The following is a 26,189-nucleotide window of genomic DNA, read 5'->3' on the forward strand; positions in this document are numbered from 1 at the left end:
TTGTATTTTCCGAATCACACGAATTGACATTACCGTGGGGGAGCAATGATAGCCAAATGGTCGAACGAATTTCCTACAAGTTACCGCTCCGGATTCGAAACCCAGTCTCAGCAAGTTTTCCGAATCACACACGAATTGACTTTACCGTGCCCAACTTGTGTGCAGTGTGGTAAACACATACCAAACACAATAAACTGATGACTTAATTTTTTTTTTGATTAATTTTCAACCTTACCCCAACCCTTACTTCTTCTTATATTTAAATATAAATAAACACAGTCGCTTACACTATTATATTATTAAGTAAGCTTTTTTAAAAAAAAAAAAAAAAAAAAAAAGAATAATTTAAAGCATTTGCTTTTAATTATCTTCACTTTTAAAAAAAAAAAAAAATTATACTTTTAAAGATAGTTACAGTCCACTTTTAGAAAATTTTATTAATAGTCTTTTATTTCGTCTATATAATCTAATCATGGGGGAATATATACTGATATTTAATACCACATTTGAAGAATCTAATTTCACCTTCTATATCAGGTGTTCTATATCCGGGAACTTCAAAAAAAAGATGAAATTAAAGTTTAAAAATGTAAAAATAATTTTTAGAAAAATTTTATTTTTATTTATTTTTATGATAAATTTATATTGTTGATTGGTTAATTTCCATAAAACATGATGATTTATTATCAATGAAGCATCTTACTGATGTATCAAAGTACATAATATAGTCTGGATTGTGTTTCATAAAGCAGCCAATAGATTCAAGCGATGTTTCTGGGTCAATTGATTTTGAACATTCTATTTCTTTATAAAATTCGAGTTTGTAATTATAGTCATTACCTTTTGAACAGAAAATAAAGCTATCACCAGTATTTTCAATAGTTAGTTTGTTATTTTCTTGGTGGCATTTTAATGTTTGATTGGTCAAATAAAATGATCCAATGGGACCCTCTAAAGTTCCTAGTGAACATCCAATAAGTTCTTGGTTGTCTAGATAACATCTAACAGAATCTTGGAAAGTAATTGTACCATTATTATTCGAGCATTCTATTGTTGTTGAAGATGTATTTGTGCAACTAAAACCACTTGTAAATATATTTGATGAGCCGGTACTGTCAATACATGTTATGGCTTCATTATTTGGATTGTTAAAAGACAAAATTGTATCGATTGGGTTATAAATGCATTTTATATTATCATTTGATTCGCTAGTTGATGAACTTTCGCTATCTGCAGATGAGCTGCTGGTTGATGAACTGCTAGTAGAAGAGCTGCTACCTGATGAACCACTAGCTGATGAACTACTTGTTGATGAGGAGCTGCTGTCTAATGAAGAGCTGCTATCTGATGAACCACTAGCTGATGAGGAGCTGCTGTCTGATGAACTACTATCTGACGAACCACTATCTGATGAACTGCTTGTTGATGAGGAGCTACTATCTGATGAACCACTAGCTGATGATGAGCTGCTATCTGATGAACTGCTATTTGATGAACTGCTATCTGATGAAGAACTGCTAGTTGATGAGCTATTAGCTGATGAAGAGCTGCTATCTGATGAACCGCTAGCTGATGTAGAGCTACTGGTTGAGGAGCCATCTGATGATGAACTGCTGCTAGCTGATGAAGAGCTGCTCTCTGAAGAACTACTAGCTGATGATGAGCTGCTATCGGATGAACCACTAGCCGATGAACCACTATCTGATGAACTGCTTGTTGATGAGCTGCTATCTGATGAGGAGATGCTATCTGATGAACTACTAGCAGAGGATGAGCTACTATCTGATGAACCGCTAGCTGATGATGAAATACTATCTGATGAACTGCTATTGGATGAACTGCTATCAGATGAACTGTTTGTTGATGAGGAGCTGCTGTCTGACGAAGAGCTGCTATCTGATGAATCACTATCTGATGAACCGCTAGTTGATGATGAACTACTATCTGATGATGAACCACTAGCCGATGATGAGCTGCTGGCTGATGAACCGCTAGCTGATGAACTACTTGTTGATGAAGAGCTACTATCTGATGAACTGCTTATTGATGAAGAACTACTAGCCGATGATGAACTGCTATCTGAACTGTTATCTGATGAACCGCTAGCTGATGAACCGCTATCTGAACTGCTGGCTGATGAAGAACTGCTTTCTGATGAGCTGCTATCTGATGAACCGCTAGATGATGAACTACTGTCTGAACCGCTATCCGATGATGAACTGCTATCTGACGAACCGCTAGCTGATGAACTGCTTGTTGATGAGCTGCTATCTGATGAACCGCTAGATGATGAACTACTGTCTGAACCGCTATCCGATGATGAACTGCTATCTGATGAACTGCTAGCTGATGATGAACTGCTATCTGATGAACTGCTATCTGATGAACCGCTATCTAATGAACTGCTTGTTGATGAACTGCTATCTGATGAACTGCTATCTGATGAACTGCTATCTGATGAACTGCTATCTGATGAACTGCTATCTGATGAACTGCTATCTGATGAGCCACTATCTAATGAGCTGCTTGTTGAATCGCTATCTGATGAACTACTATCTGATGATGAACTGCTAGTTGATGAAGAGCTACTATCTGATGATGAACTGTTTGTTGATGAAGAGCTACTATCTGATGATGATTTGCTATCTGATGAGCCTCTTGAAGAGTCCTCTGATGCGTCTGAAGAGTCTTTCCAGTCTGAAGAGCTTCCTGCTATTATACCTGTTGATATGCTGGTTGATCCACTTGTAGATGTAAAACCACCTGTGCCACCTGTACCACCTGTACCACCTGCAGCACCACCCGCAGCAGCACCACCTGCAGCAGCACCACCTGCAGCAGCACCACCTGCAGCAGCACCACCTGCAGCAGCACCACCTGCAGCAGCACCACCTGCAGCAGCACCACCCGCAGCGGCACCACCCGCAGTAGCACCACCTGCAGTAGCACCACCTGCAGTAGCACCACCTGCAGTAGCACTACCCGCAGCAGCACCCGCAACAGCACCACCTGCAGCAGCAGCACCACCTGAAGAAGTAGAGGTTCCATCACCATCATCACCACCATCATCACCACCATCATCATCACCACTACCCTTACTACTATTACTACTATCACTACTATCACTTGAATCTTCATCTTCATAAGTATATTGAGACTCGGTATCCTTAGAATTGAATCTAAGGGTTAATTCTTTTGTACCAGATTCTTCTCTTAAAACTGAAGGTACAGTGCATGTTACGAGTTGGCTTGATACAATATGAACACTATCACAACTTGAAGAACCAATTCTAATTGATAATTCAGATTCTTCGCCTTGTAAACCTAGATTTTTACCATTAATTGAAATTGGGATTTTAAGATTGTATTTACCACTTGATGGTGAAACAGATGATATAGATGGATTAGAGTATGAGAATGATGTATCTTCATTACTTTCTTGTCCATTTAAATTTACTTTAATTGGAGTATTTGATTTATAACCCTTCTTTGATAAAATAACAATTGTTTCATTTGTAACTTTACCTACAGTTGTTGCACTTTCACCATTGAATAATACTGAGAGATCATCTTCGTTTTCACCTTTTTCAATAAAGTTACCACCTTTGATTGTAATTTCATCTCCACCATCAAATGTTGTAAAAGATGGTTTTGAGATACTATTGATGAATGGATTACCATAGTATTCGAAGGTAATATCAGTGTTTGAACCTTGGCCAGCAACTATTACTTTTACAATTTCTTTTCCAACTTTATTTGATTTTGGTAAGTTGCATGTTAAATCTTTATTGTTAAATTCAACCTGGGTGCAATCATTATCACCAATTTTAACAACTTGATTATCTTTACCGAAATCATAGCCCTTAATTGTAATTTTGACAGTATTATCACTATTTGATCTATATCTATTTGGATCAACAGATTCGATTGTTGGTGGATAATACGAGAAAAATTTATTTGATTCAGTTTCTTGATTTTCTACTAAAACTTTAATTTCTAATTCCTTTCCTTGGCCTGATGGAGCTCTACATTTAACTGCTGTTGAGTTTATCCATTCAAGGGTTAAACAATCGAAACCATCAACTTTAATATTATTATTTTCATTTTGATTACTGTTGTATTTCTCGGCCAATTCTTTTGGTACAAAGTTTTGACCTGAAATTTCGATTGTGGTGGTACCATTTGTTGAACCGTTATAACTCTTCTGACCTAAAATTGGTTTATCATAAGAGAAATAAATTGTTTCGTTTGATTTTTGATTTCCAACTGTAATTGCTATAAGATAATCTTTACCAACACCTGGTGATATTTTACATGAAACATGGGTAGAATTGATCCATTTGGTTTCATCACATTTATTATCCCCAATTTCAATAAAGTTTTCGGTTTCATTGATATTGCCATTATTTTTTTCAATAAATTCGATTGGAATAAAGTTTTCTCCAGAAATTGTAATTTCCTTGGTACCATTTGTTGGGGCTGTGTAATTTACATTATTCAAAATTGGTTTATCATAAGAGAAATAAACTGTTTCGTTTGATTTTTGATTTCCAACTGTAATTGCTATAAGATAATCTTTACCAACACCTGGTGATGGTTTACATGAAACATGGGTAGAATTGATCCATTTGGTTTCATCACATTTATTATCCCCAATTTCAATAAAGTTTTCGGTTTCATTGATATTGCCATTATTTTTTTCAATAAATTCGATTGGAATAAAGTTTTCTCCAGAAATTGTAATTTCCTTGGTACCATTTGTTGGGGCTGTGAGATTAACATTATTCAAAATTGGTTTATTGTAAGAGAAATAAACTGTTTCATTTGTTATTTGACCACCAACCATAACTTGAACTAATAAATTTTCACCAATACCTGCTTGTGGTTTGCATTCGATTAAAGTAGAGTTGATCCATTTGGTTTCATTACAATAGTCTTCCCCAATTTTAATATAATTTAATGTTTTATTTTCAAATTCATTATAATAACTTGATAAATCCTTTGGAATGAAATTTGTGCCATTAATTATAAATTGAACTGTACCGTTGGTTGGGGCCCTATAATAAACTTTATCTTCACTTTCTTTATCTGATGAAATATTAAATGCTGGTGGATTATATGAGAATAAATATTCTTGGCTGACCAAAGATGAGTTTTGTTGACCAACAAAGACGACAATTGTATGATTTGCACCAATTCCTGGTGGGATTGTGCAATTAAGTTGGGTTGAATTGAAAAACTCGACTACTGCACAGGTATAATTAGAACCAATTGTAACATTTGATTCTTCTGACCAAGTAATATCTGAATTATCATAGTAAGAGCTTAAAGTTTCAAATGGTGGGAAATTATAACCATTGATTGTAATATTTAAACCACCATCAGTGTTTGATTGATTTAATGACACACATTCGATATATGGCTCGTAGTAAGAGTATATATATGTTTTATTTGAAACCTGAGTACCATCAATAATTTCGATATCAATTGTAAGATTCTTACCAATAAAAGAGTCAAAAGAGCAATAGAAAATATCGATAAGTTCGTTGTAGTGTTGATATCCTATTTTTTTTAAATAGGAACAAATACTTGATTGGTTTTCTTCATCCTCTGGGTCAAATTCATCTTCGCTACAGAAATATGGATCGCAAGTAATTACATTATCTAAAATATAGAAATCTGGTTGTTCATTTACATAAGAACCTAAATTTCTACCAACAACTACGAAATTATCAAGATAATCTGAAACACTAGTATTGATTTGTGTATGATAGATTACTTTATCGATGGTTGGGACTCCATAGTTAAATTTAAACTCTTCTTCGTTCATTGAACTACCAACATTTACTCTAATGATTGCATAGAGATAACCATGTGGTACAGTGACAATAACTTCTTTATTTGAGACCCATTCAACTTTTTGGCACTCTTCTCCTGAAAAATAGACTCTTGTTTTTCCATTATAAAAATTTTTACCGTATATAGTAACAATATCATTATAAGAACCACTTGATTTAGAGAGACTGGTTATAACTGGTTCTGAAATTGAAAAGTCGTTATCTACATCTTCACCAAGTTTCATGATTAAGTTATTTAAATAATAAACGCTAATAATATTTGTTTTACCAAAACTGCTTGCTTTAATTGAAAAAGAATCAACTCCATCAGTGCTTTTTTGGTCAAAAATTGTATGTGTTAAATCTATTTGCCCATTTTTAACTTGGATACCACTAGATTGCTGAATGCCAAATGTAAAGAAATTTTCACCAATGATTTGAATAGTTGAATCAATCTCGACTGATGAATCGTCATTGTTTGGATAAATAATTTGATTAACCTTGGCAACTGGGTAATTAAAGACAAAATCTTTTATAATTGTGTTTCTATTCTCGTAATAATCCTTGGTATATTGATTATAAATTGAAATTGGAGCCAATGATAATTCTGGTGTGGTGCTTAATGGTAATGAGCATGTTAATGTTTGGGTATTGGTAGTTGGATCAGTTATAATACCATTGTAGTTAATATTACATTCAGTAGATTTCACTTTAACTAATGTTTTTTGATCAAATAATCTTCCTTGGACTGTGATCGAATATTGACCATTAGCTGTGGTTGTAGTTGGGTTGGTGACTTGATCGACAATTGGACCCACTGGACAAGATGTTAAAATTTGACCATTCTTAAAGTTTTGATATGATGACTCAATAAAACTACAGATTCTATTATTAATGAAAACGATTGATAAACCCATATTGGTTTCTGTAGATTTTGGTGATGAAAAATAATATGTTGAATAACCACTGGAATAATTTATAATATTTTCTTCAATTTCTGGAGAAGCAACTACTAATTTGAAAATATCAGCACTAACATTGATAATATCGTACAATGAAAAGGTTCTTCTATTTGTATTATAAGTGCATGTATTGTCGTCATCTAAAATACTAAAGGAAGGTGTTTTAAAGTATTTTCCTAATAATTGAATGGTTTGTTTTGATGAATCACCATTTAAATATTTATATAATTGGCCTGAAATATGGTTTTTTGGTGTTGGATCTCTAACCCATCTATTTAAAATAAATGACTCTATAGCTTCGAATGATGAGTAACTATTGAATTGGTTTAAACAACTTCCCATTAAAATTAAAGAACTCTTTAAGTCGGTTTTACCATTTTTTTTAATGTCTTCTAATTCGTCTTTGGTTAATTGGTCACAAACAAGATCACATTGATCGTAATATGAAAAGTAATTATTTAAAGCTGATTTTAAAACACCAATATAGACTTCAATTGATAATCCAATACCTGAACCTGCTGGAACTTTACATTTAATAGTCTTTGAATCTACCCAAATGGTTTCTTTACATAAACTATCGCCAATTTTAACAGTACTATTTTCTGGATTAATTCCAACCGGTACGAAATTTTGACCTTTTATAGTAATAAAATCATTTTCGAATGAAATATATGGTGTTGGTGTAATATATGGACTATCATATGAGAAAATATGTAAATAACGGCTTCCTCCAACTGAAACTGAAAATGGGATTGTACCAATACCTTTTGGGACCATAGCTTTAACATGGGTAGAGTTATACCATTTTACTGATGTTGAAATAACTTCATTAAATTTAACATTATTTGAGCTATCTTGTGGTACTTGATTGACTTGACTTGCTAATGATGATGGAACTAAGTTTTTACCAATGAAAAACATTTCGCCACCATCTGTCGAACCAAGACTTCTTGGTGTTACTGATGGCGCACTGTACATTACAGAATATCCACCTTGCTCAGGAAACTGGCCGCCTACTCTAAAAGTAACTGAACCCATTCCAATACCAGGTGGTATTAAAACCTTGAAATTAGTAGAATTTGTCCATTCTACATTTAGCACCTCAATACCTCCAAAGTAAACATTAGTCTCTGGCCAAACTGTTGGTGTTAAACCTTTATCAATAACTTCCTTAGTTGGAGGTAAATTAGTACCACTAATGTGCATATATCCACCATCGGTTCCGGTGATAAAATATTCGCTTAATTTATTAAAGAATGGTTTACTATAACTATAGTTGGTAAACTCACCAGTTTCATCAAATTTGATTGTGCCTTTTCCAACACCCAAAGATTTTTTAATACAAACAAAAATATTGTACAGGTTAGGGTTGAAATAGTTTTCATTTGAGGCATATGCTTGCTGACTGAGACATGGACGATTGGGTACATACTGACCTTCTGGTAATCCTTCGATAATAGATGTTGATTCTTTATTACAACTACTTTCGAATTCACAATGAATTAACTCATTATTCTCCATAATGTATGGATTAATAACAGAGCTAAAACTAAGACCAATAAAATAAAATCTATTAACTTTTGGTGTTTGGAATTCGTTGATAATAATTTTTTCTTTTTTTCTCTCGAATGTGAATGCGAATTTTTTTGTTTGTGCACCACCCCATGTTTCGAGATAAACAAAACCACTACCTATACCTCTTGGGATAATAACAACTATTACATCATTGGATTTATAGTCTATGGTACCATAGGAAATTCCACTTTGGCTTGAAAAGACTGCCCTATATGAGTCTGAAAGAAAACGACTACCAAAGATTTTAAGATCCCCACCTGTTTTGCCACTTGACAAACTTATACTTGTTACTTCGGGTAAGAAATAAAATGGACACTTTTCAAAAAACTTGGTATCAATTTCAGCGTTGATTTTTTTGATTTCTTCAAAATAACAAAGTTTTCCTTTATATTCAATAATAGCAAGACCGTATGGTTGTGAAAAATATTGTTTATAATATATTTTGGTGTATGGATCATTAGTTGTCTTGATTAAATTTGATTGAGTTGAGGTAATTAATTTAAGATCATTGGTGACATAAAACATATCTGTTAATGTAATAGAACCTTTGTTCTTACCAGATTCACCATATGTACAATCATTTGATTCATCTAATGCTACATAAGATGAAAGAACAATATTGGCAGATGGCTCAGATGTGAAAAGGAATTTATAAACTTGGCCGCTTGTATAGTCACCTTCAATAATGTTTCCAACCCATAGATCTAATATAAAATTATTAATATTATATACATTTAATTCAACTTTACAAATACCAAGACTTTGAAGAACGTTAGATATACTATTTATATCGGTAATTTTTTTCTTTTCACATTTTAATACGCAAGGGTGTACATAAGGATTGTAAATAATGTCGTTTGAGGGTAATTTGGAACATGCATGTTTTGATTTTGCCTTAACTGATACATAATTTTTATAAACCCTTGAACTTACAAGAGCATAATTTATAGTTGAGTCACATTGCAAATCAATTGTAAAAGAAGGATATTGATAACCATAAATATCATCTGTATTTGGTGGGGGATCAAAAGAAATTGATGCAAGACCATAATAACTAATTTGTAAACCGTTTGATAATTTGGTAATAATTTGACTTTTTGTAATATCAGCAATAGGTGCTATTGAGCCTGTGCTTGAAACAATACATGATTGCGATGTTTGGAAACCTGATCCACATCCTCCATAAACACCATTACCAATAGTATAATAAATCTTTTCGTTATTTTGAGGATTAATAAATGAAAAAGGTTCTACAAAATCTGAGCTTTGAAGTGGGGAGATGTCAATAAGCTCACCATTTGTTGTTTCAAACAATCTATATGAAGGACAAGCATATTTTGTATATATATATAAAACATATTCATTTGATGATGGAATTGTCATTCTTGAAATAGAATAAGAAGTTTCTGGGTCACACATAAGGGCTACATGAAGTACAGAACCAAAAGCTACTTGAATATATTTTTCTGGAACATTTGAAAAAACTTTAGGGATAATAGTTGGCTTATTAGTAATAGAAATAACTTGAAAAGAAGTACCAGACTTTAGAACGATGGCAGCATAAAGGGTTTCCGATTCCGATTCTGGAGCTTTAGCTTTACAATAGTCACATGGGTTAAAAATATTAAAGAAAATGTCGTATTCATTTCCAGATACAGTGACTGAAGCTGAAAATGGATTATTTGAAGAAGGTAATGTCATTTGTTTGAGATTGTATATTAAATTATCAAAAATAAACATTGAATTAATTGGGCATGCATATTTGGTTTTAATATGAAGTTTAATGAAGCAATTAGTATTTATTGTAACCAATCCCAAAGTATATTCTTGGGATGGATCGCATGTAAATTCAATTTCAAACTTCCTTAAGCCATCAATATTAAAACCACATTCAGGATCGAAAACATTTGAATAATATGCAACGGTTACACCATTTTCAATGAATGAATAATCGGATGATGATAAATGACCTTGGAGTCTAGCAGTTCCTGATTTAAAAATACATGATTGATACCATTCATTTTTTGCTATATTGTTACACGAATTGGTTGTACCAAATAAATTGTAATAGTACACATATTGTCCACTTGTATATGTATATGGTGTTCCAGTTGAAGCTCTAAAAAATTAAAAACTATTAAGTATAAAAATTCATATTTGTTTAATTCATAATATTAAAATTATAATTACCTTCTTAAAGCACTAAGGTCATAATATTTGTTTCTTGATGTATCATAGAATTTTCCATTTAAATGATTTTCTAAATTTGGATTATTTGAGGCTGGACCACCTAAAATATAGGGTACTGGAGGAATAATTGCTGGCAAGATTGGTGGTGAGGTTAATGGACATGCATATTTTGAATTTGCTTGTAAATTATAAAAACATGCCCAAGTACCTGTAGTTTCATTTGCAGTTTTTAGAGAATATTCAGAAGATGAATCACATCTCAAATCAAGATTTAAAACTCTTTGATCTTTTCCTTGGCATAATTTTCCAGGATCTGGGGCAGAAACATATGAAACAACAATACCATTACTAGAAGCAAGGGATGTTTGATTACTAACACTTCCAACATGATAAATAACACCATTAATATTTTGACAAGCCTGGTAATCAAGGGAATGAGAACCATAGTCTTGACAATATGGTACAGTTGTACTAACAGCATAACGGAGTATATATGAATATCCATTCGCGGACATAGTAATGCTTCTATCGTTATTTCTAGTAAAATTAAACTTTATATTAATATTTTCTTTTTTAAAAATTTATCAAAAAGATATATATACCTACTTTGTTAATTGAGTTAAATCGAAATAACTTGATTTTGAGGTATCATAATAAACACTGGACGAACAAGCATATTTAGTTTCAATAGTAATTGTATATATACATGCACTGGACTCGACAGCAGATATAATTTTAAAGTGTATATCTGGATTACAATTTAATACTATTGATAATTTTCTAAGACATTCACCAACGATGGGTGCTGATTTATATTCAAGTGTAATTCTATTATAATCGAGAGTCACCTTTTGACCTTGAGAAGCCGAGGCAATTTGATTAGCAAATCCACCTGAAGGTGGATATTGACATGCATAATGAATACCTGTGCTAATACCCATTAAATCATGACACTGTTTTACTTTATTACCAATATTAAATAAAATATTATATGTATATGAATCTGTAACATGTTTAATGTTATAGAAACTTGTTTGAGGTCTGTAGAATAAATAATAAATAATAATATTAATAACCAAATATTTTATAATGTTTAATTTTTTAAAACTTACAATTGAATTGGTGATAAATCGTAAAACTGAGATTTATCAAAGAAATATGAAGTTGGGCAAGCATATTTAGTATAAATATTGATATTATTATAACAGTTGGGAGTATTTGAAGTTTCTAATTGATCAATAAAGTAATGTTTGAATGGATCACAATAGAGATTAAATGATGTATAAAAACGACTATTAGAGGCAGTGCATTGAGTTGAATAAGATTGTGGAGATGAGATTTTAATAGTAATAATTTGATTAACTGTATCAAATGTGATGGTTTTATCCTCTGTAACTGAACCAGCATTTAAAACACCTTTATTTAAATCGTATCTTAAATTATTATCCATTGTTTTTGTTTTATCTTTAACAGTTAAGAGACAAGCTTGATATTTATTTGAAGTAACCCCGCTTAATGATGTGCATCTGTCTGCATTATCGAATAAATTAAACAAAACATCTTTACTATAGTCAGTACTTTGAAATAAACTTGTGGATGCTCTGTATTCGTTAAAGTTTTAAAACAATATTAGTATTTTCATAGTTATATAAATTTAAATGAATAAAAAACTATTGCTACTTACAAAACTCTTAAATCGTATAAAACACCATTATTAAATAATACACCTTTTTTTTTACAAGCATGCTTTGATTTGATAATATGAGTGCATTTATTAGGACTACTTGTGGGATCATACGTGTAATCACCTAATTGGTCACATTCGAATTGATAAACAAATCCATTGGAACCACAAACACTTGATTCATATTTAATTTTGAAGTAATTGTCAAAGAATGTGACTGTGTGAACTTTATTTAAATCTGCTAAAGTTGAATAACTTAAACCGTTTGTTGCATCTTGGAAGCATGCAAGTTCGTTTTTCATTGTACATTTTGGAGATCTTTTACAAAAATTAAAATTAAACTCTGTTGCCCATACACCAGTGGTAGGATTGAAAGTTTTGTATTGGTATCCCTCTTCCTTCGATAACGGATTTAAATCGTAATATTCATTTTTAGCAAAGTTATAATATATACATGTTGATAAAGTACCATTTGTTGACCATGATGTTAAGTCAAATGTTGATGCTGATTCAACCGTAAATATAAAACTAAATATTAGTAAAAATAAAAATATTATTTTATTTTTTTTCATTTTTTATTATAAAATATAATAATAATAAAAAAATTATAAAATATTTTTTTGATTAAAAAAAAAAAAAAATAAAGATTAAAAAAAATATAAAATAAAAAAAGATTTATTTAACTATTAACCAAGTTGCATTTTGAAAAACTAAAAGACAGTTACGAATATGCAAAAGATAAAAAAAAAAGTTACAAATTCGATGAACAAAACTTTCAAAAGGCTGTGTAAAAAAAACAAAAAAATAGATACATTACGAAAACGAACGAGCAACTTAGTGCAAAAGTTTTAAAAAAAAAAAAAAATAAAATACTTGGTGTTGCGAATTTTTTTTAAAAAAAAAAAACTTGGATATTTTTTTAAAAAAAAACGAAATTTTTTTTAAATTTAATTTAGTTAATAGTAATAGCATTTTTATGAATTTTTTTTGGGTTTATAATAATGGTTGGTTTTTGTGACTGACTTTCGTTATCTATTCCTTCATTGTTGTTTTGTATTAAACATCTTTTTGGTGTTTCTGTCCAACTTATAGCATTCTATAATTGGAAAAATAAACTTTGGATTAATAAAATATTTATTATATTTTATAAAGAAAAAATTAAACTTACCATTATTGGATTTGTAAATTTATCAAAGTCGCCTATATTGTTATTATATGCGCCTTTGGTTTTTTCAGAAGCATAATTTGCAGAGAGACAGTAAACTAAGAAATCGTAGCAGTTTTCGTCATAGTATACACTATTATCATCTGCTTTACATTTTGTGCTATTTCCAATTAATTCAATTTGATCATTTTTTTTGATTAGTTTATCAGATTTTATAAATCTTATTGGTGTTTCTCTTTTAATTTCAAAATATTTGTATATTGATTTAATATCATTTACTAATTTAGTTTGTTTGATGGTTCTAGCAGTATTTTCATCATTTAATATTTTGAAATCAATTTTTTGATTTGATTTGAGAATAAGAGCTACTTTTTCCTTTTTAAGTTTGCCAATATCGGGATTTTTTAAAATTTTGAAATCCTCCATTTCAAATGTGATTTTTAAATCATATACAAACAATTGTTCCATAAAATCATAGTCACAATTAATGTTTTTTTCATCACAAAGAATAATCTCATTCTTGATACTGGGCGATATAAATAAAGAAAAGGATTCGGCTGTTTCATAAGTAAATTTTGATACATTCACTAGTTTCAATGGAATATAGATTTCTTTTATTTCACTATTGAAACCTTTGATGTGATTGGAACCATTATAAGAAAAACTGCCAGTTTTATCATATATTATTGATGGTTTTGTTGTCTCTGTATCTATAAATATTCTGGGATTGAAAGATTTATATGTATTTTGTTGAACTTTAAAAAGTTTAAATTCCATTAATGGTATTCTTTTTGTTGTATCAATTCCATTAGTTTGTAAATCATTAGTAATATTTGAAAAATCTATTTTGAAACCGAATGAAGAGAATGGTAAAACCTCACCACCAAATTTATCATAATTTTTATTTACTGGAGGGTCTGCAATAAAACCAACACGTCTTTCATAGTATTCGGCTAAATAATCTAATTTTTTTGAACAAAATGCACTACCACCTCTTGTTTCCTAAATTTAAATTAATAAAGCAAATTAATTAAATAAAACTAATTGTTGAATATTTTTTAAAAAAAATAAAAGATTATGAATAACTTACTTGCGCACCTTGCCAATTAAGATCACCAATACCTTTAAATATAAAATTTGAATAGTTATATTAATTAATGGTTGACTTAGTTTAGATACAATTAAAAATACTTACAAAATAGATTACCAGTGTCATCGACTAAATATGATATCTTTGAATGTTGAGAACCATCTGTTGTAGATTTACTTTCGGACCATGGTGCATCAGTTCTAACGACAAGATTCATTAGATCTGATGGCATTGCCATCTTATCATTACCTGCTGCACCACCCCTCTGCATTGTATTAATAAGCCATTTACCTGTTTTTCCATGTTTGGAATAGTAATTTGCAATATAATCCCATATCATGTTAAATCCTCTTTTTGTTAATGGATATGTTTTTCTGTTTTTATGAATGTGTTTGTTTGTGGTTTGAACAAAGTATTGGCCATCACGATTGGATTGATCCATTACCTTATTGTAATGTATACAGTCTTTAACACCATTTTCTTTCTCCGCTTCTGTGAAATTATATGATGAAAAATCATTGTTACTGATTAGTTTTGCCTATTAATATTTATAATAAAATTAAAAATTAGTAATTTAATTTAAACAAGTATTATTAAATAATATTTTATTTATATAAATTAAAACTTACGACTGTGGACCATTTTGATAATTCGATTTTATCTTTTGACCAATGTTTTGTATTTGGATCAAATAAAAGTTTATCGAAAACTTCTTCATCAAATTTATCAAATGTTTTGTTTATGGCTTTTAATGAAGTGATTTGAGCTGCTGTAAATTTGGTGATATTGATTAAATTACCAACTCTTTGATTAATTTCTGAAAACTCGGATAGACTCGATAGCTTATTTGTTATATCTCTAATGTTTTCACCATTAATTGCATTAATATCAAAATCACCATAAATTAAAAGTTTTGGAATAATATCTAATTCATCTGGTAATAAGTTGATACAAACTGAATGTTGACCTAAGTTGTTTTTCATTCCTTTTTCAAAAAATTCACCTGGAGTATATTTTACAGGTGATTTAGGATAACTATGAATAACATGAATACCTCCTGTTTTGTTGAATAAATAAAATTAGTATATTATTATAAAAGATGATTTGTATAGCAAAAAAAATGATATTTACCCTCGATGTTCCAAATAAAGAAACCTTTTGCATGAGCACCTTGATGGTCACTGCCAGTTGTAGGATCATTTTTTATTTTATGTGGTGGTTCATTATTATATACAATACTATAGTAATCATTTTTAGGATCCAGTATTTGTTCGTATGTTACTGTTACTGGATTTGGAATTCCATCATTATTTTTGGTATAATAATTGTTGATTTCAGATATAGTATTAGTGTCTGATAAATTGCTGTCTGTGTAAATAGCACCACCATCTGTATCTGAAAGTTGTTGTAAAAACCACCATTCCACATCCGTGATATTGGCCTTTCCACCACTATATTTACTAATTGCTTCACCTTGATAAACATTTTTAGTAGTTTTACATCTTGGTGCTAGAGATACTACAAAATTATTACCATTAACAAATAAAAGTATTACTATTATTAAAATATAATTAATATTTATTTGTTGCATTGTTTCATAAAAAATAATTAAAAAAAAATAAAAAATTTAATTTTTTTTTTTTTTTTTTACATAGCAAATGCTTTAATTTTTTGAAATATAAAAATCATATTTGATTCAAAGAATTATATCCTTTAAAAAACAGACATATTTTTCGTGAACGAGCGAATCAAACATTATTGAGATTGAAAAAAGCATTGTACAAAAAACTCTAAAAAAATGGAGAGATGCCCAAATATATACGAAAAATATGCAAGGTATTGCGTTTTTTTTAAGCGTAAAAAAAAAAATCTTTTATAAAAAAAAAAGAAAATTTTCATTTTTTAAAAAAAAAAAAAAAAAAATATTGGTTCTCTGTTTCTATTTTTAAGAAACTTTTTTTAAAACAAACTAAAACAATAAACTGCAATTGTATAAATAAATTATTTATTTTTTTTAATATTTTATATTTTATATTTCAATTAACAGAAATAAATACAAAAGATAAAATTTTTATTTTAATATTTTATTTTAATTTAATTGAAAATATAATTATTTATTAATAAATTTTTTTTTTTAATCATCATCGTTCTTAGACATAGTTTGTGATTGATCATTCATATCTGAGTCATCAAGAATAAAACATGTATTAGGATTTCCATTAGGCCATTGAATAGCATTCTATGTTTAATAAAAGAAGAAAAATATAATAAATTTTAATGAAAAAAATATAATAAATTTTAAACTTTACTAATTTGACAAGTGCAATTGTTTCACGGATAATGCTAAGTGGTGCTGGTATTTTAATTGCGAATTTTTTTATTTTTTTTTTTAAATTTTAATTATTTTACAAATATTTTATTATTTTTATTTTTTACAAAAAATTCACCAGCATTATAAATAATATTTAGTAGTTGTATTATAATTTTTATTTATTAATAAAATATGATTGGTATTGTAAAAAAAATGATATATACCATCTTTATTCCAAATAAAGTAACCTTTGGCATGAGCACCTTCCCCTGGATCACCGCCAGTTGTAGGATCATTATTTACTATATGTCTTGGTTCATTATTATGCAATACTATTGTAATTATTAGGATGAAGTATTTGTTCATATGTTACTGTTACTGGATTTGGAGTTCTATTATTATTTTTTGTATAATAGTTGTTGATTTCGGATATAGTCTTGGTTTTTGATAATTTGCTGTTTGTGTAAATGGCACCACCATATTTACCTGAAAGTTGTTGTAAAAACACCTATTAAAATTTAAATAATATTTATTTGTTGCATTGTTTCGTTATTTTAATTATTTTAATTCATTTGGTGTTTTGTTTTTAAAAAAAAATATTTTATTTTGTATTTTTAAAATTTTATTTTTTATATAATTTAAATTTCAACATATATTATGGCATCATGATAACATCACACTTTGGTATATTAAAGTATTTAAAAACAATTAAATTTATTTTCTTTGTTCTGCTATTTTAATTTTTTATGTAAAAATAAATTCAAAAGAAAAAATTTTTATTTTAATGTTTTATTTTAATTTAATTGAAATTATAATTATTTATTTATAATTTTTTTTTAATCATCATCATTCTTAGGCATAGTTTGTGATTGATCATTCATATTTGAGTCATCAGGAATAAAGCATGTTTTAGGATTTCCATTGGGCCATTGGATAGCATTCTATGTTTAATAAAAGAAAAGAAGAAAAAAAAAAAAATAAGTAAAATATAATAAATTTTTTATTTTTAATTATTATTATTCTATATTTATTACTTACCATTATGGCATCAGTTGGGGCAGAAAAACCATCTATATTGTTATTATATGTGCCTTTGTTCTTTGTAGCAAATTTTTCAGAGAGGCAGTACACTAAGAAATCGTAGCAGTTTTCATCATAGAATACAATATTATCATCACCAGTTCCACATTTTGTGCTATTTTTAATTAAATCAGCTTGCTTATCTTTGTTGTTTGCATCAATTTTTATGAATCTAATTGGTGTTTGTCTTACAATTCCAAAATAATCGTATATTATTTTAATGTCTTTTTCTAATTTGACAAGTGCAATTGTTTCATTGACAATGATGAGAGCTGGGTAAGTGATATTGGGTTTGAAAATCGATTCGATTCTTTTAGGTCTAGCTCCACTATTATAATAATCCATTTTAAATTTAAAAGCTAAATCTTTTATTAATAAATGGTTTTCGTGATTATAATTGCATTGATTTTGATTGTAATCATTTGGACAAAAAATAATTTCATCTTTGAGTGTTGGAGATACAAATAGACCGATTTTTTGATCAGTTTCGAAGGTTGGAGGGGTTGTTTGTAAGCTTTTTAGTTTCAATGGAATATAGATTTCATTTAACAAACTATTGAAAGCCTTGATGGGTGTATTATTATTATATGTAAAAGAACCATTAATATAATAATCTACAGATGGTTTTTCAGGTTCGATATCTATTAATACTTTAGGATTGAATGATTCATATTCATTATTTTGATTTAATTTTTTAATTTCCATTAATGGTCTTGCTGCAGCTTTATAAAATCCATTGTTTTCCAAACTGTTATAAATAGATGTGAAATCTAGTTGAAAACCTGCTGTGCCAAATGGTTCAACTCCGAATCCAAACATATCATAATTTGTGGTTACTGGAGGTTTTGCAATAACAGTAACACGTCTTTCATAGTATTCGGCTAAATAATCTAATTTTTTTGAACAAAATGCACTACCACCTCTCGATTCCTAATAGATAAAATATAATATCAATAATAAATATAATAATAATAATAATTTAATTTGCTTTTAATTAATGTTAATCAACAACTTACCTGTTTACCTTGCCAATTAAGATCACCAATACCTTTAAATATAAATTTTAAATAAGTTAGTACATTTTTAATTAACTCGGTTGGTTTAAATATAATTAAAAAATACTTACAAAATATATTACCAGTGTTATCGACTAAATATGATATCTTTGAATGTTGAGAACCATCTGTTGTAGATTTACTTTTGGACCATGGTGCATCAGTTCTAACGACAAGGTTCATTAAATCTGTTTGATTTGCCATCTTATCATTACCTGATACACCACCCTTCTGCATTGTATTAATAAGCCATTTACCTGTTTTTCCATGTTTGGTGGAATAGTAATTTGCAATATAATCCCATATCATATTAAATCCTCTTTTTGTTAATGGATATGAATCTGTTTTATTTATAGCATCATGAATGTTTTTGTTTGAGGTTTGAACAAAGTATTGGCCATCACCATTGGATTGATCCATTACCTTATTGTAATGTATACAGTCACTAACATTCACTGCTATGAAATCATATGATGAAAAATCATTGTTACTGATTAGACTTGCCTATTAATATTTATAATAAAATTAAAATTAGTATTTTAATTTAAACAAGTATTATTAAATAATATTTTATTTATGTAAATTAAAACTTACGACTGTAGACCATTTTGATAATTCGATTTTATCTTTTGACCAATGCTTTGTACTTGGATCAAATAAAAGTGTATCGAAAACTTCTTTATCAAATTTATCAAATGTTTTCTTTATGGCTTCTAATGAAGTGATTTGAGCTGCTGTAAATTCGGTGATATCGATTAAATTACCAACTCTTTGATTAATTTCTGAAAACTCGGATAGACTTGATAGCTTATTTGTTATATTTCTAATGTTTTTACCATTAATTGAATTGATAATAAAATCACCATAAATTAAAAGTTTTGGAATAATATCTAATTCATCTGGTTTTAAGTTGATACAAACTGAATGTTGACCCAAGTTCCTTTCCATTCCTTTTTCAAAAAATGCACCAGCGGTATCATTTACAGGTGATTGAGGATAACTATGAATAACATGAATACCTCCTATAATGATTAATAAAAAATTAATAATTTATAATTTAAAAATTATTTATAAATTGACTATGTTTACCATGTTTATTCCAAATAAAGTAACCTTTGGCATGAGCACCCTCACCTGGATCAGCACGAGTTGTAGGATCAATAGAAACTACTACACCTTTAACTTTTTTTACTTTGTGTCTTGGTTCATTATTATATGCAATACTATTGTAATTATTATTAGGAGCCAGTATTTGTTCGTATGTTTCTGTTACTGGATTTGGAATTCCATTTTTATTTTTTGTGTAATAACTGTTGATTTCGGATATGATTTTTTCACCAGATAAATCGCTGTCTGTGTAAATAGCACCACCATCATTACGTGAAAGTTGCTGTAAAAACCACCAATCCACATCCATGGTGGGGGTCATACCATTATATTTACTTCTTGCATCTCCTTGATACACATTCTCTGTGGTTTTACATCTTGGAGCTAAAGCTTGAGATACAACAAAATTATTACTATAAACAAAAACTAAAATAAATATTATTAAAACAAAATTAATATTTATTAGTTGCATTATTTGTTTGATTTTTTATTTATTTTTGGATTAATAAAAAAAAATTATTTATAATGCATTTTTTTTTTTTTATTGTTTTGTTTTGCACTGGGTTTTATATAAAATTAAAAATTTTGTTAAAAAATTTTGTGTTTATGTATTTTTCTTTTTTATAAAAAATCGTTGATTTTGCTCGTTTACTTTATGTCACACAAAAAAAAATTACGAGCGTTTTTTTTTTTTTTCATTTTTATAAACATAAAATTTTTTAAAAAACTATTTTTTTAGATTTATATAAAAATCAAAGAGGCATCATGTTTTTTTATTATATGAGCTATATTTATAAAAACGGTGTGATTGAAATAATGCTCATAATAATCAAGGGGTGTCTTGGCAAAAAAAAATTAAAAAATGAAATTTTTTTTTTATGTGCATTACTTTTTTTTATATATATTTCATTTCTTAATTTTTTTTTGCCGAGACACCCCCTTGATTATTATGAGCATTATTTCAATCACCCCCTTGATAATAATGTGTGATTTTTTTTTTTTAATATTTTAGTTGCTATTTTTATTATTGGTAGTTTGAAATATCTTTTTTTATATTTTTTGAATTTTATTTTTGCATTATAAAAATTATTGTTTTAATGTGAATTTTTTTATTTTTTTTTTTTAATTTTTTTTCAAATTTTTTAATATTTTTTTTCAAATTTTTTAATATTTTTTTTTAATTTTAATTATTTTACAAATATAAACCAATAATAATATTTTAATAATTAAATGCACCGATAAATAAAAATAGATAATCGTTTACCATAAAATAAATACACCAATAGTTTTAGTGAATAAAACAACCACATAAATTAAAATTATTTTATAAGCTAAGATGCAAAAGTAAAAAAATTTAAAAATTAAAATCCACAGAAGATTGAAAACAGGTGATTTTAGCATATGAATTCAAAATTGCACAATTGGAGGCATAAAAGATGGATTCAAGGAAGTTAATCAAGGGAGGGAAGAAAACATTTTAAAAAGAAAGAGACCATCTGAAATTTCAAAAATTTTTTGGGGGGTTGTGTTAATTCGCATGGGGTTGGTTGTGGTTCATTTATTAATAGTAACATGGATGGCGGAACCTACATAAATGAAATGGGAGATGTATATATGAAAACATTAGAAGACTATCAACTTGATTTAGATAAAGTCACTCTTTTTCAAGATAACTGCTCTGAAAAAATAAAAGACCTATTACCACAACGAATTTAATGGAAGACATAGACCAATGGCTATCAATCTAAAACACAGAGAATGGTCAGGTTGCTGAAAAATATAACTGTACTAAAAAATAATAGAATATGAAGGAATAAATATATGATATCTCGGAGAAAGTTTAGATCCAAGAAATCATAAAATAATAATATTTGGAAAGAAAAAAGTATTATATTACCCCCATTGTACTCAATTGTAGAAATTTAGTTTTAGTCGCTTCTTTGTCAGTTGAAATAGAAAGAACCGTTTCTGATGCCAAGTTTTTTAATTACAGACAATAGATCAAAATTGGGGTGGGATAGAATAGAACGATGTGTTTTGTTAAGAGAATGGGCCAACATTTCAAGAGTAGATTTTGCTAAAAACTCTGTATTTTATGATTATTATAAAAATTCAAAAATGAATGATTAAATTACAAATAAAATTAATGTACACTAAAAATTTTAAATTAATTATATGAATTACTTCAATTTTTTTCTTTATTTTTTCTTTTTTTTTTTTAGTTACACAGTTTTAAAATAAAAAAAATAAGTCCAGTGGGTGGGAGTGTGGGTAAAAATATATTTTTTTATCAAAATGCGATAAAATTATAATCCCTATAATTAATATAATAATTTGATTGCAATTTTGTTTCTTTTTAAATACCTCTCTTTATTTTATTTTAATATAATTTATTTAACTATGTTTATGATGCAAAAATAAATACAAAGATAAAATTTTTATTTTAATATTTTATTTTTTAAATTTAATTGAAATTATAATTATTTATTTATAAATTTTTTTTTAATCATTATCGTTCATAGTTTGTGATTGATCATTCATATCTGAGTCATCAGGAATAAAACATGTTTTTGGATTTCCATTGGGCCATTGGATAGCATTCTATGTTTAATAAAAGAAAAGAAGAAAAAAAAAAAATTAGTAAAATATAATAAAATTTTATTTTATAATTACTATTATTCTATATTTATTACTTACCATTATGGCATCAGTTGGGGCAGAAAAACCATCTTCTTCTTGATAAAAGTAATTTATATTGTTATTATATGCGCCTTTGTTCTTAGTAGCAAAATTTTCAGAGAGGCAGTACACTAAGAAATCGTAGCAGTTTTCATCATAGAATACAATATCATGATCACCAGTTCCACATTCTGAGCTATCTTTAATTAAATCAGCTTGAATCCCTTTGTCGTTTGCATCGATTTTTATAAATCTAATTGGTGTTTGTCTTACAATTCCAAAATAATCGTATATTGTTTTAATGTCTTTTTCTAATTTGACAAGTGCAATTGTTTCATCTACAATGATGGGTGTTGGGTAAGTGATAGTGGGTCCGAAAATCGAATCGATTCTTTTAGGTCTAGCTCCACTATTATAATCTTTCATTTTGAATTCAATAGCTAAATCTTTTATTAATAAATGGTTTTCATGATTATAATCGCATTGATTTTGATAGTAATCATTTGGACAAAAAATAATTTCATCTTTGAGTGTTGGAGATACAAATAGACCGATTTTTTGATCAGTTTCGAAGGTTGGAGGGGTTGTTTGTAACCTTTTAAGTTCCAATGGAATATAGATTTCTTTTAATAAACTATTGAAAGCATTGATGGGTGTGTTATAATTATCTGTAAAAGAGCCATATATATCATAATCTACAGATGGTTTTTCAGGTTCGATATCTATTAATACTTTAGGATTGAATGATTCATATTCATTGTTTTGATTTAATTTTTTAATTTCCATTAATGGTCTTTCTGCAGCTTTATAAAATCCATTGTTTTCCAAACTGTTATAAATAGATGTGAAATCTAGTTGAAAACCTGCTGTGCCAAATGGTTCAACTCCGTATCCAAACATATTATAATTTGTGTTTACTGGAGGTTTTGCAATAACAGTAACACGTCTTTCATAGTATTCGGCTAAATAATCTAATTTTTTTGAACAAAATGCACTACCACCTCTCGATTCCTAATAGATAAAATATTATATTTAATAATAAATAAATAAGTGTTTAAATTTAATTTGCCTTCAATTATTGTTAGTGAACGACTTACCTGTTTACCTTGCCAATTAAGATCACCAATACCTTTTAATATGAATTTTAAATTAATTAGTACATTTTTTATTATTAACTCGGTTGGTTTATAAATTAAAAAACACTTACAAAATAGATTCCCAGTGTCATCGACTAAATATGATATCTTTGAATGTTGAGAACCATCTGTTGTATATTTACTTTTGGACCATGGTGCATCAGTTCTAACGACAATTTTCATTAGATCTGATGGCATTGCCATCTTATCATCACCTTCACTACCACCCTTCTGCATTGTATTAATAAGCCATTTACCTGTTTTTCCATGTTTGGTGGAATAGTAATCTGCAATATAATCCCATATCATATTAAATCCTCTTTTGGTTAATGTATATAAATTTCTATTATCATGAATGTTTTTGTTTGAGGTTTGAACAAAGTATTGGCCATCACCATTGGATTGATCCATTACCTTATTGTAATGTATACAGTCTCTATCATCCTTTGTTGTGGAATCAAATGATGAAAAATCTTTGTTACTGATTAGACTTGCCTATTAATATTTATAATAAAATTAAAAATTAGTATTTTAATTTAAACAAGTATTATTAAATAATATTTTATTTATATAAATTAAAACTTACGACTGTGGACCATTTTGATAATTCGATTTTATCATTTGACCAATGTTTTGTATTTGGATCAAATAAAAGTGTATCGAAAACTTCTTTATCAAATTTATCAAATGTTTTCTTAATGGCTTCCAATGAAGTGATTTGAGCTGCTGTAAATTCGGTGATATCGATTAAATTACCAACTATAGTTTCAATATCTGAAAACTCGGATAGACTTGATAGCTTATTTGTTTTTCCCCTAATGTTTTTACCATTAATTGAATTGATAATAAAATCACCATAAATTAAAAGTTTTGGAATAATATCTAATTCATCTGGTAATAAGTTGATACAAACTGAATGTTGACCTAAGTTGTTTTTCATTTTTTTTTCAAAAAACTCACCAGCGGTATCATGTAAAGGTGATTGAGGATAACTATGAATAACATGAATACCTCCTATAATGATTAATAAAAAATTAATAATTAATATTTTAAATATTATTTATATATTATAATATATAAATTGACTATGTTTACCATGTTTATTCCAAATAAAAAAACCTTTGGCATGGGCACCTTCACCTGGATCAACACGAGTTGTATGATCATTATTTACTTTATGTCTTGGTTCATTATTATATGCAATACTATTGTAATTATTATTAGGATCCAGTATTTGTTCGTATGTTACTGTTACTGGATTTGGAATTCCATTATTATTTTTTGTGTAATAACTGTTGATTTCGGATATGATTTTTTCACCAGATAAATCGCTGTCTGTGTAAATAGCACCACCATCATTACGTGAAAGTTGCTGTAAAAACCACCAATCCACATCCATTGTGGGGGTCATACCATTATATTTACTTTTTGCATCTCCTTGATACACATTTTTAGTGGTTTTACATCTTGGAGCTAAAGCTTGAGATACAACAAAATTATTACTATAAAGAAAAACTAAAATAAATATTATTAAAACAAAATTAATATTTATTAGTTGCATTATTTGTTTGATTTTTTATTTATTTTTGGATTAATAAAAAAAAATTATTTATACTGCATTTTTTTTTTATTTTTTATGTTTCGTACTGGGTTTTATATAAAATTAAAAATCTTGTTAAAAATTAAAATGAAAAAAAAAAAAAAACATTCGTAATTTTTTTTGTGAAATAAAGAGCAAACGAGTAAAATCAAAGATTTTTTATAAAAAATACACAAACACAAAATTTTTTATTTTTTTTTTTAAAATAATAAATTAGTTTTTTTTTTTTAAAAAATTATTTTTTTTAGATTTATATAAAAATCAAAGAGGCATTATGTTTTTTTTTTACTTTTTTTTTTTTATTATATGAACTATATTTATAAAAACGGTGTGGTTGAAATAATAATGTCTGAATTTTAATATTTATAAAAATCAAAGAGGCAACATGTTTTTTTATTATATGAGCCATATTTATAAAAACGGTGTGTTTGAAATAATAATGTGTGAATTTTAATATTTAAGTTTTATTTTATTATTGGTAGCTTGAAAAAACTTTTTTATATTTTTTTGAATAAAATTTATTTTTGCACCATAAACAATTATTTTTCGCACAAGTAATCATTTATGTGAAAATATTGTTTTTATAAAAAAAATTTTAATTGTGAATTTTTTAATTTTTTTTTTAATTTTTTTTTTTCAAATTTTTTAATATTTTTTTTTAATTTTAATAATTAATACTGGTATTTAACAAATATAACCAATAATAATATTTTAATAA

At 28.0% G+C, this 26,189-nt stretch overlaps 2 protein-coding genes across 2 annotated transcripts; both read right to left on the reverse strand.

Moving 5' to 3' along the window:
• Positions 1–640: 640 nt before the first annotated feature.
• DICPUDRAFT_152697 (uncharacterized protein) lies at positions 641–12,820 on the reverse strand (the record flags this gene model as incomplete). The annotated part of the gene is made up of 5 exons (XM_003288427.1): positions 641–10,493; positions 10,565–11,101; positions 11,171–11,605; positions 11,677–12,165; positions 12,249–12,820. 5 exons carry the CDS (start codon positions 12,818–12,820, stop codon positions 641–643), a joined length of 11,886 nt encoding a protein of 3,961 aa, XP_003288475.1.
• Positions 12,821–14,325: 1,505 nt separating this feature from the next.
• DICPUDRAFT_34092 (uncharacterized protein) lies at positions 14,326–25,432 on the reverse strand (the record flags this gene model as incomplete). The annotated part of the gene is made up of 5 exons (XM_003288428.1): positions 14,326–14,415; positions 18,911–18,942; positions 19,021–19,453; positions 24,458–24,885; positions 24,967–25,432. Coding segments are annotated over 5 exons (1,449 nt in total), but the record flags the coding sequence as incomplete, so codon positions are not given.
• Positions 25,433–26,189: the final 757 nt, after the last annotated feature.

This window comes from Dictyostelium purpureum (genome assembly GCF_000190715.1).
Source record: "Dictyostelium purpureum unplaced genomic scaffold DICPUscaffold_135, whole genome shotgun sequence".
In the NCBI taxonomy this organism is placed as follows: Eukaryota; Evosea; class Eumycetozoa; order Dictyosteliales; family Dictyosteliaceae; genus Dictyostelium; species Dictyostelium purpureum.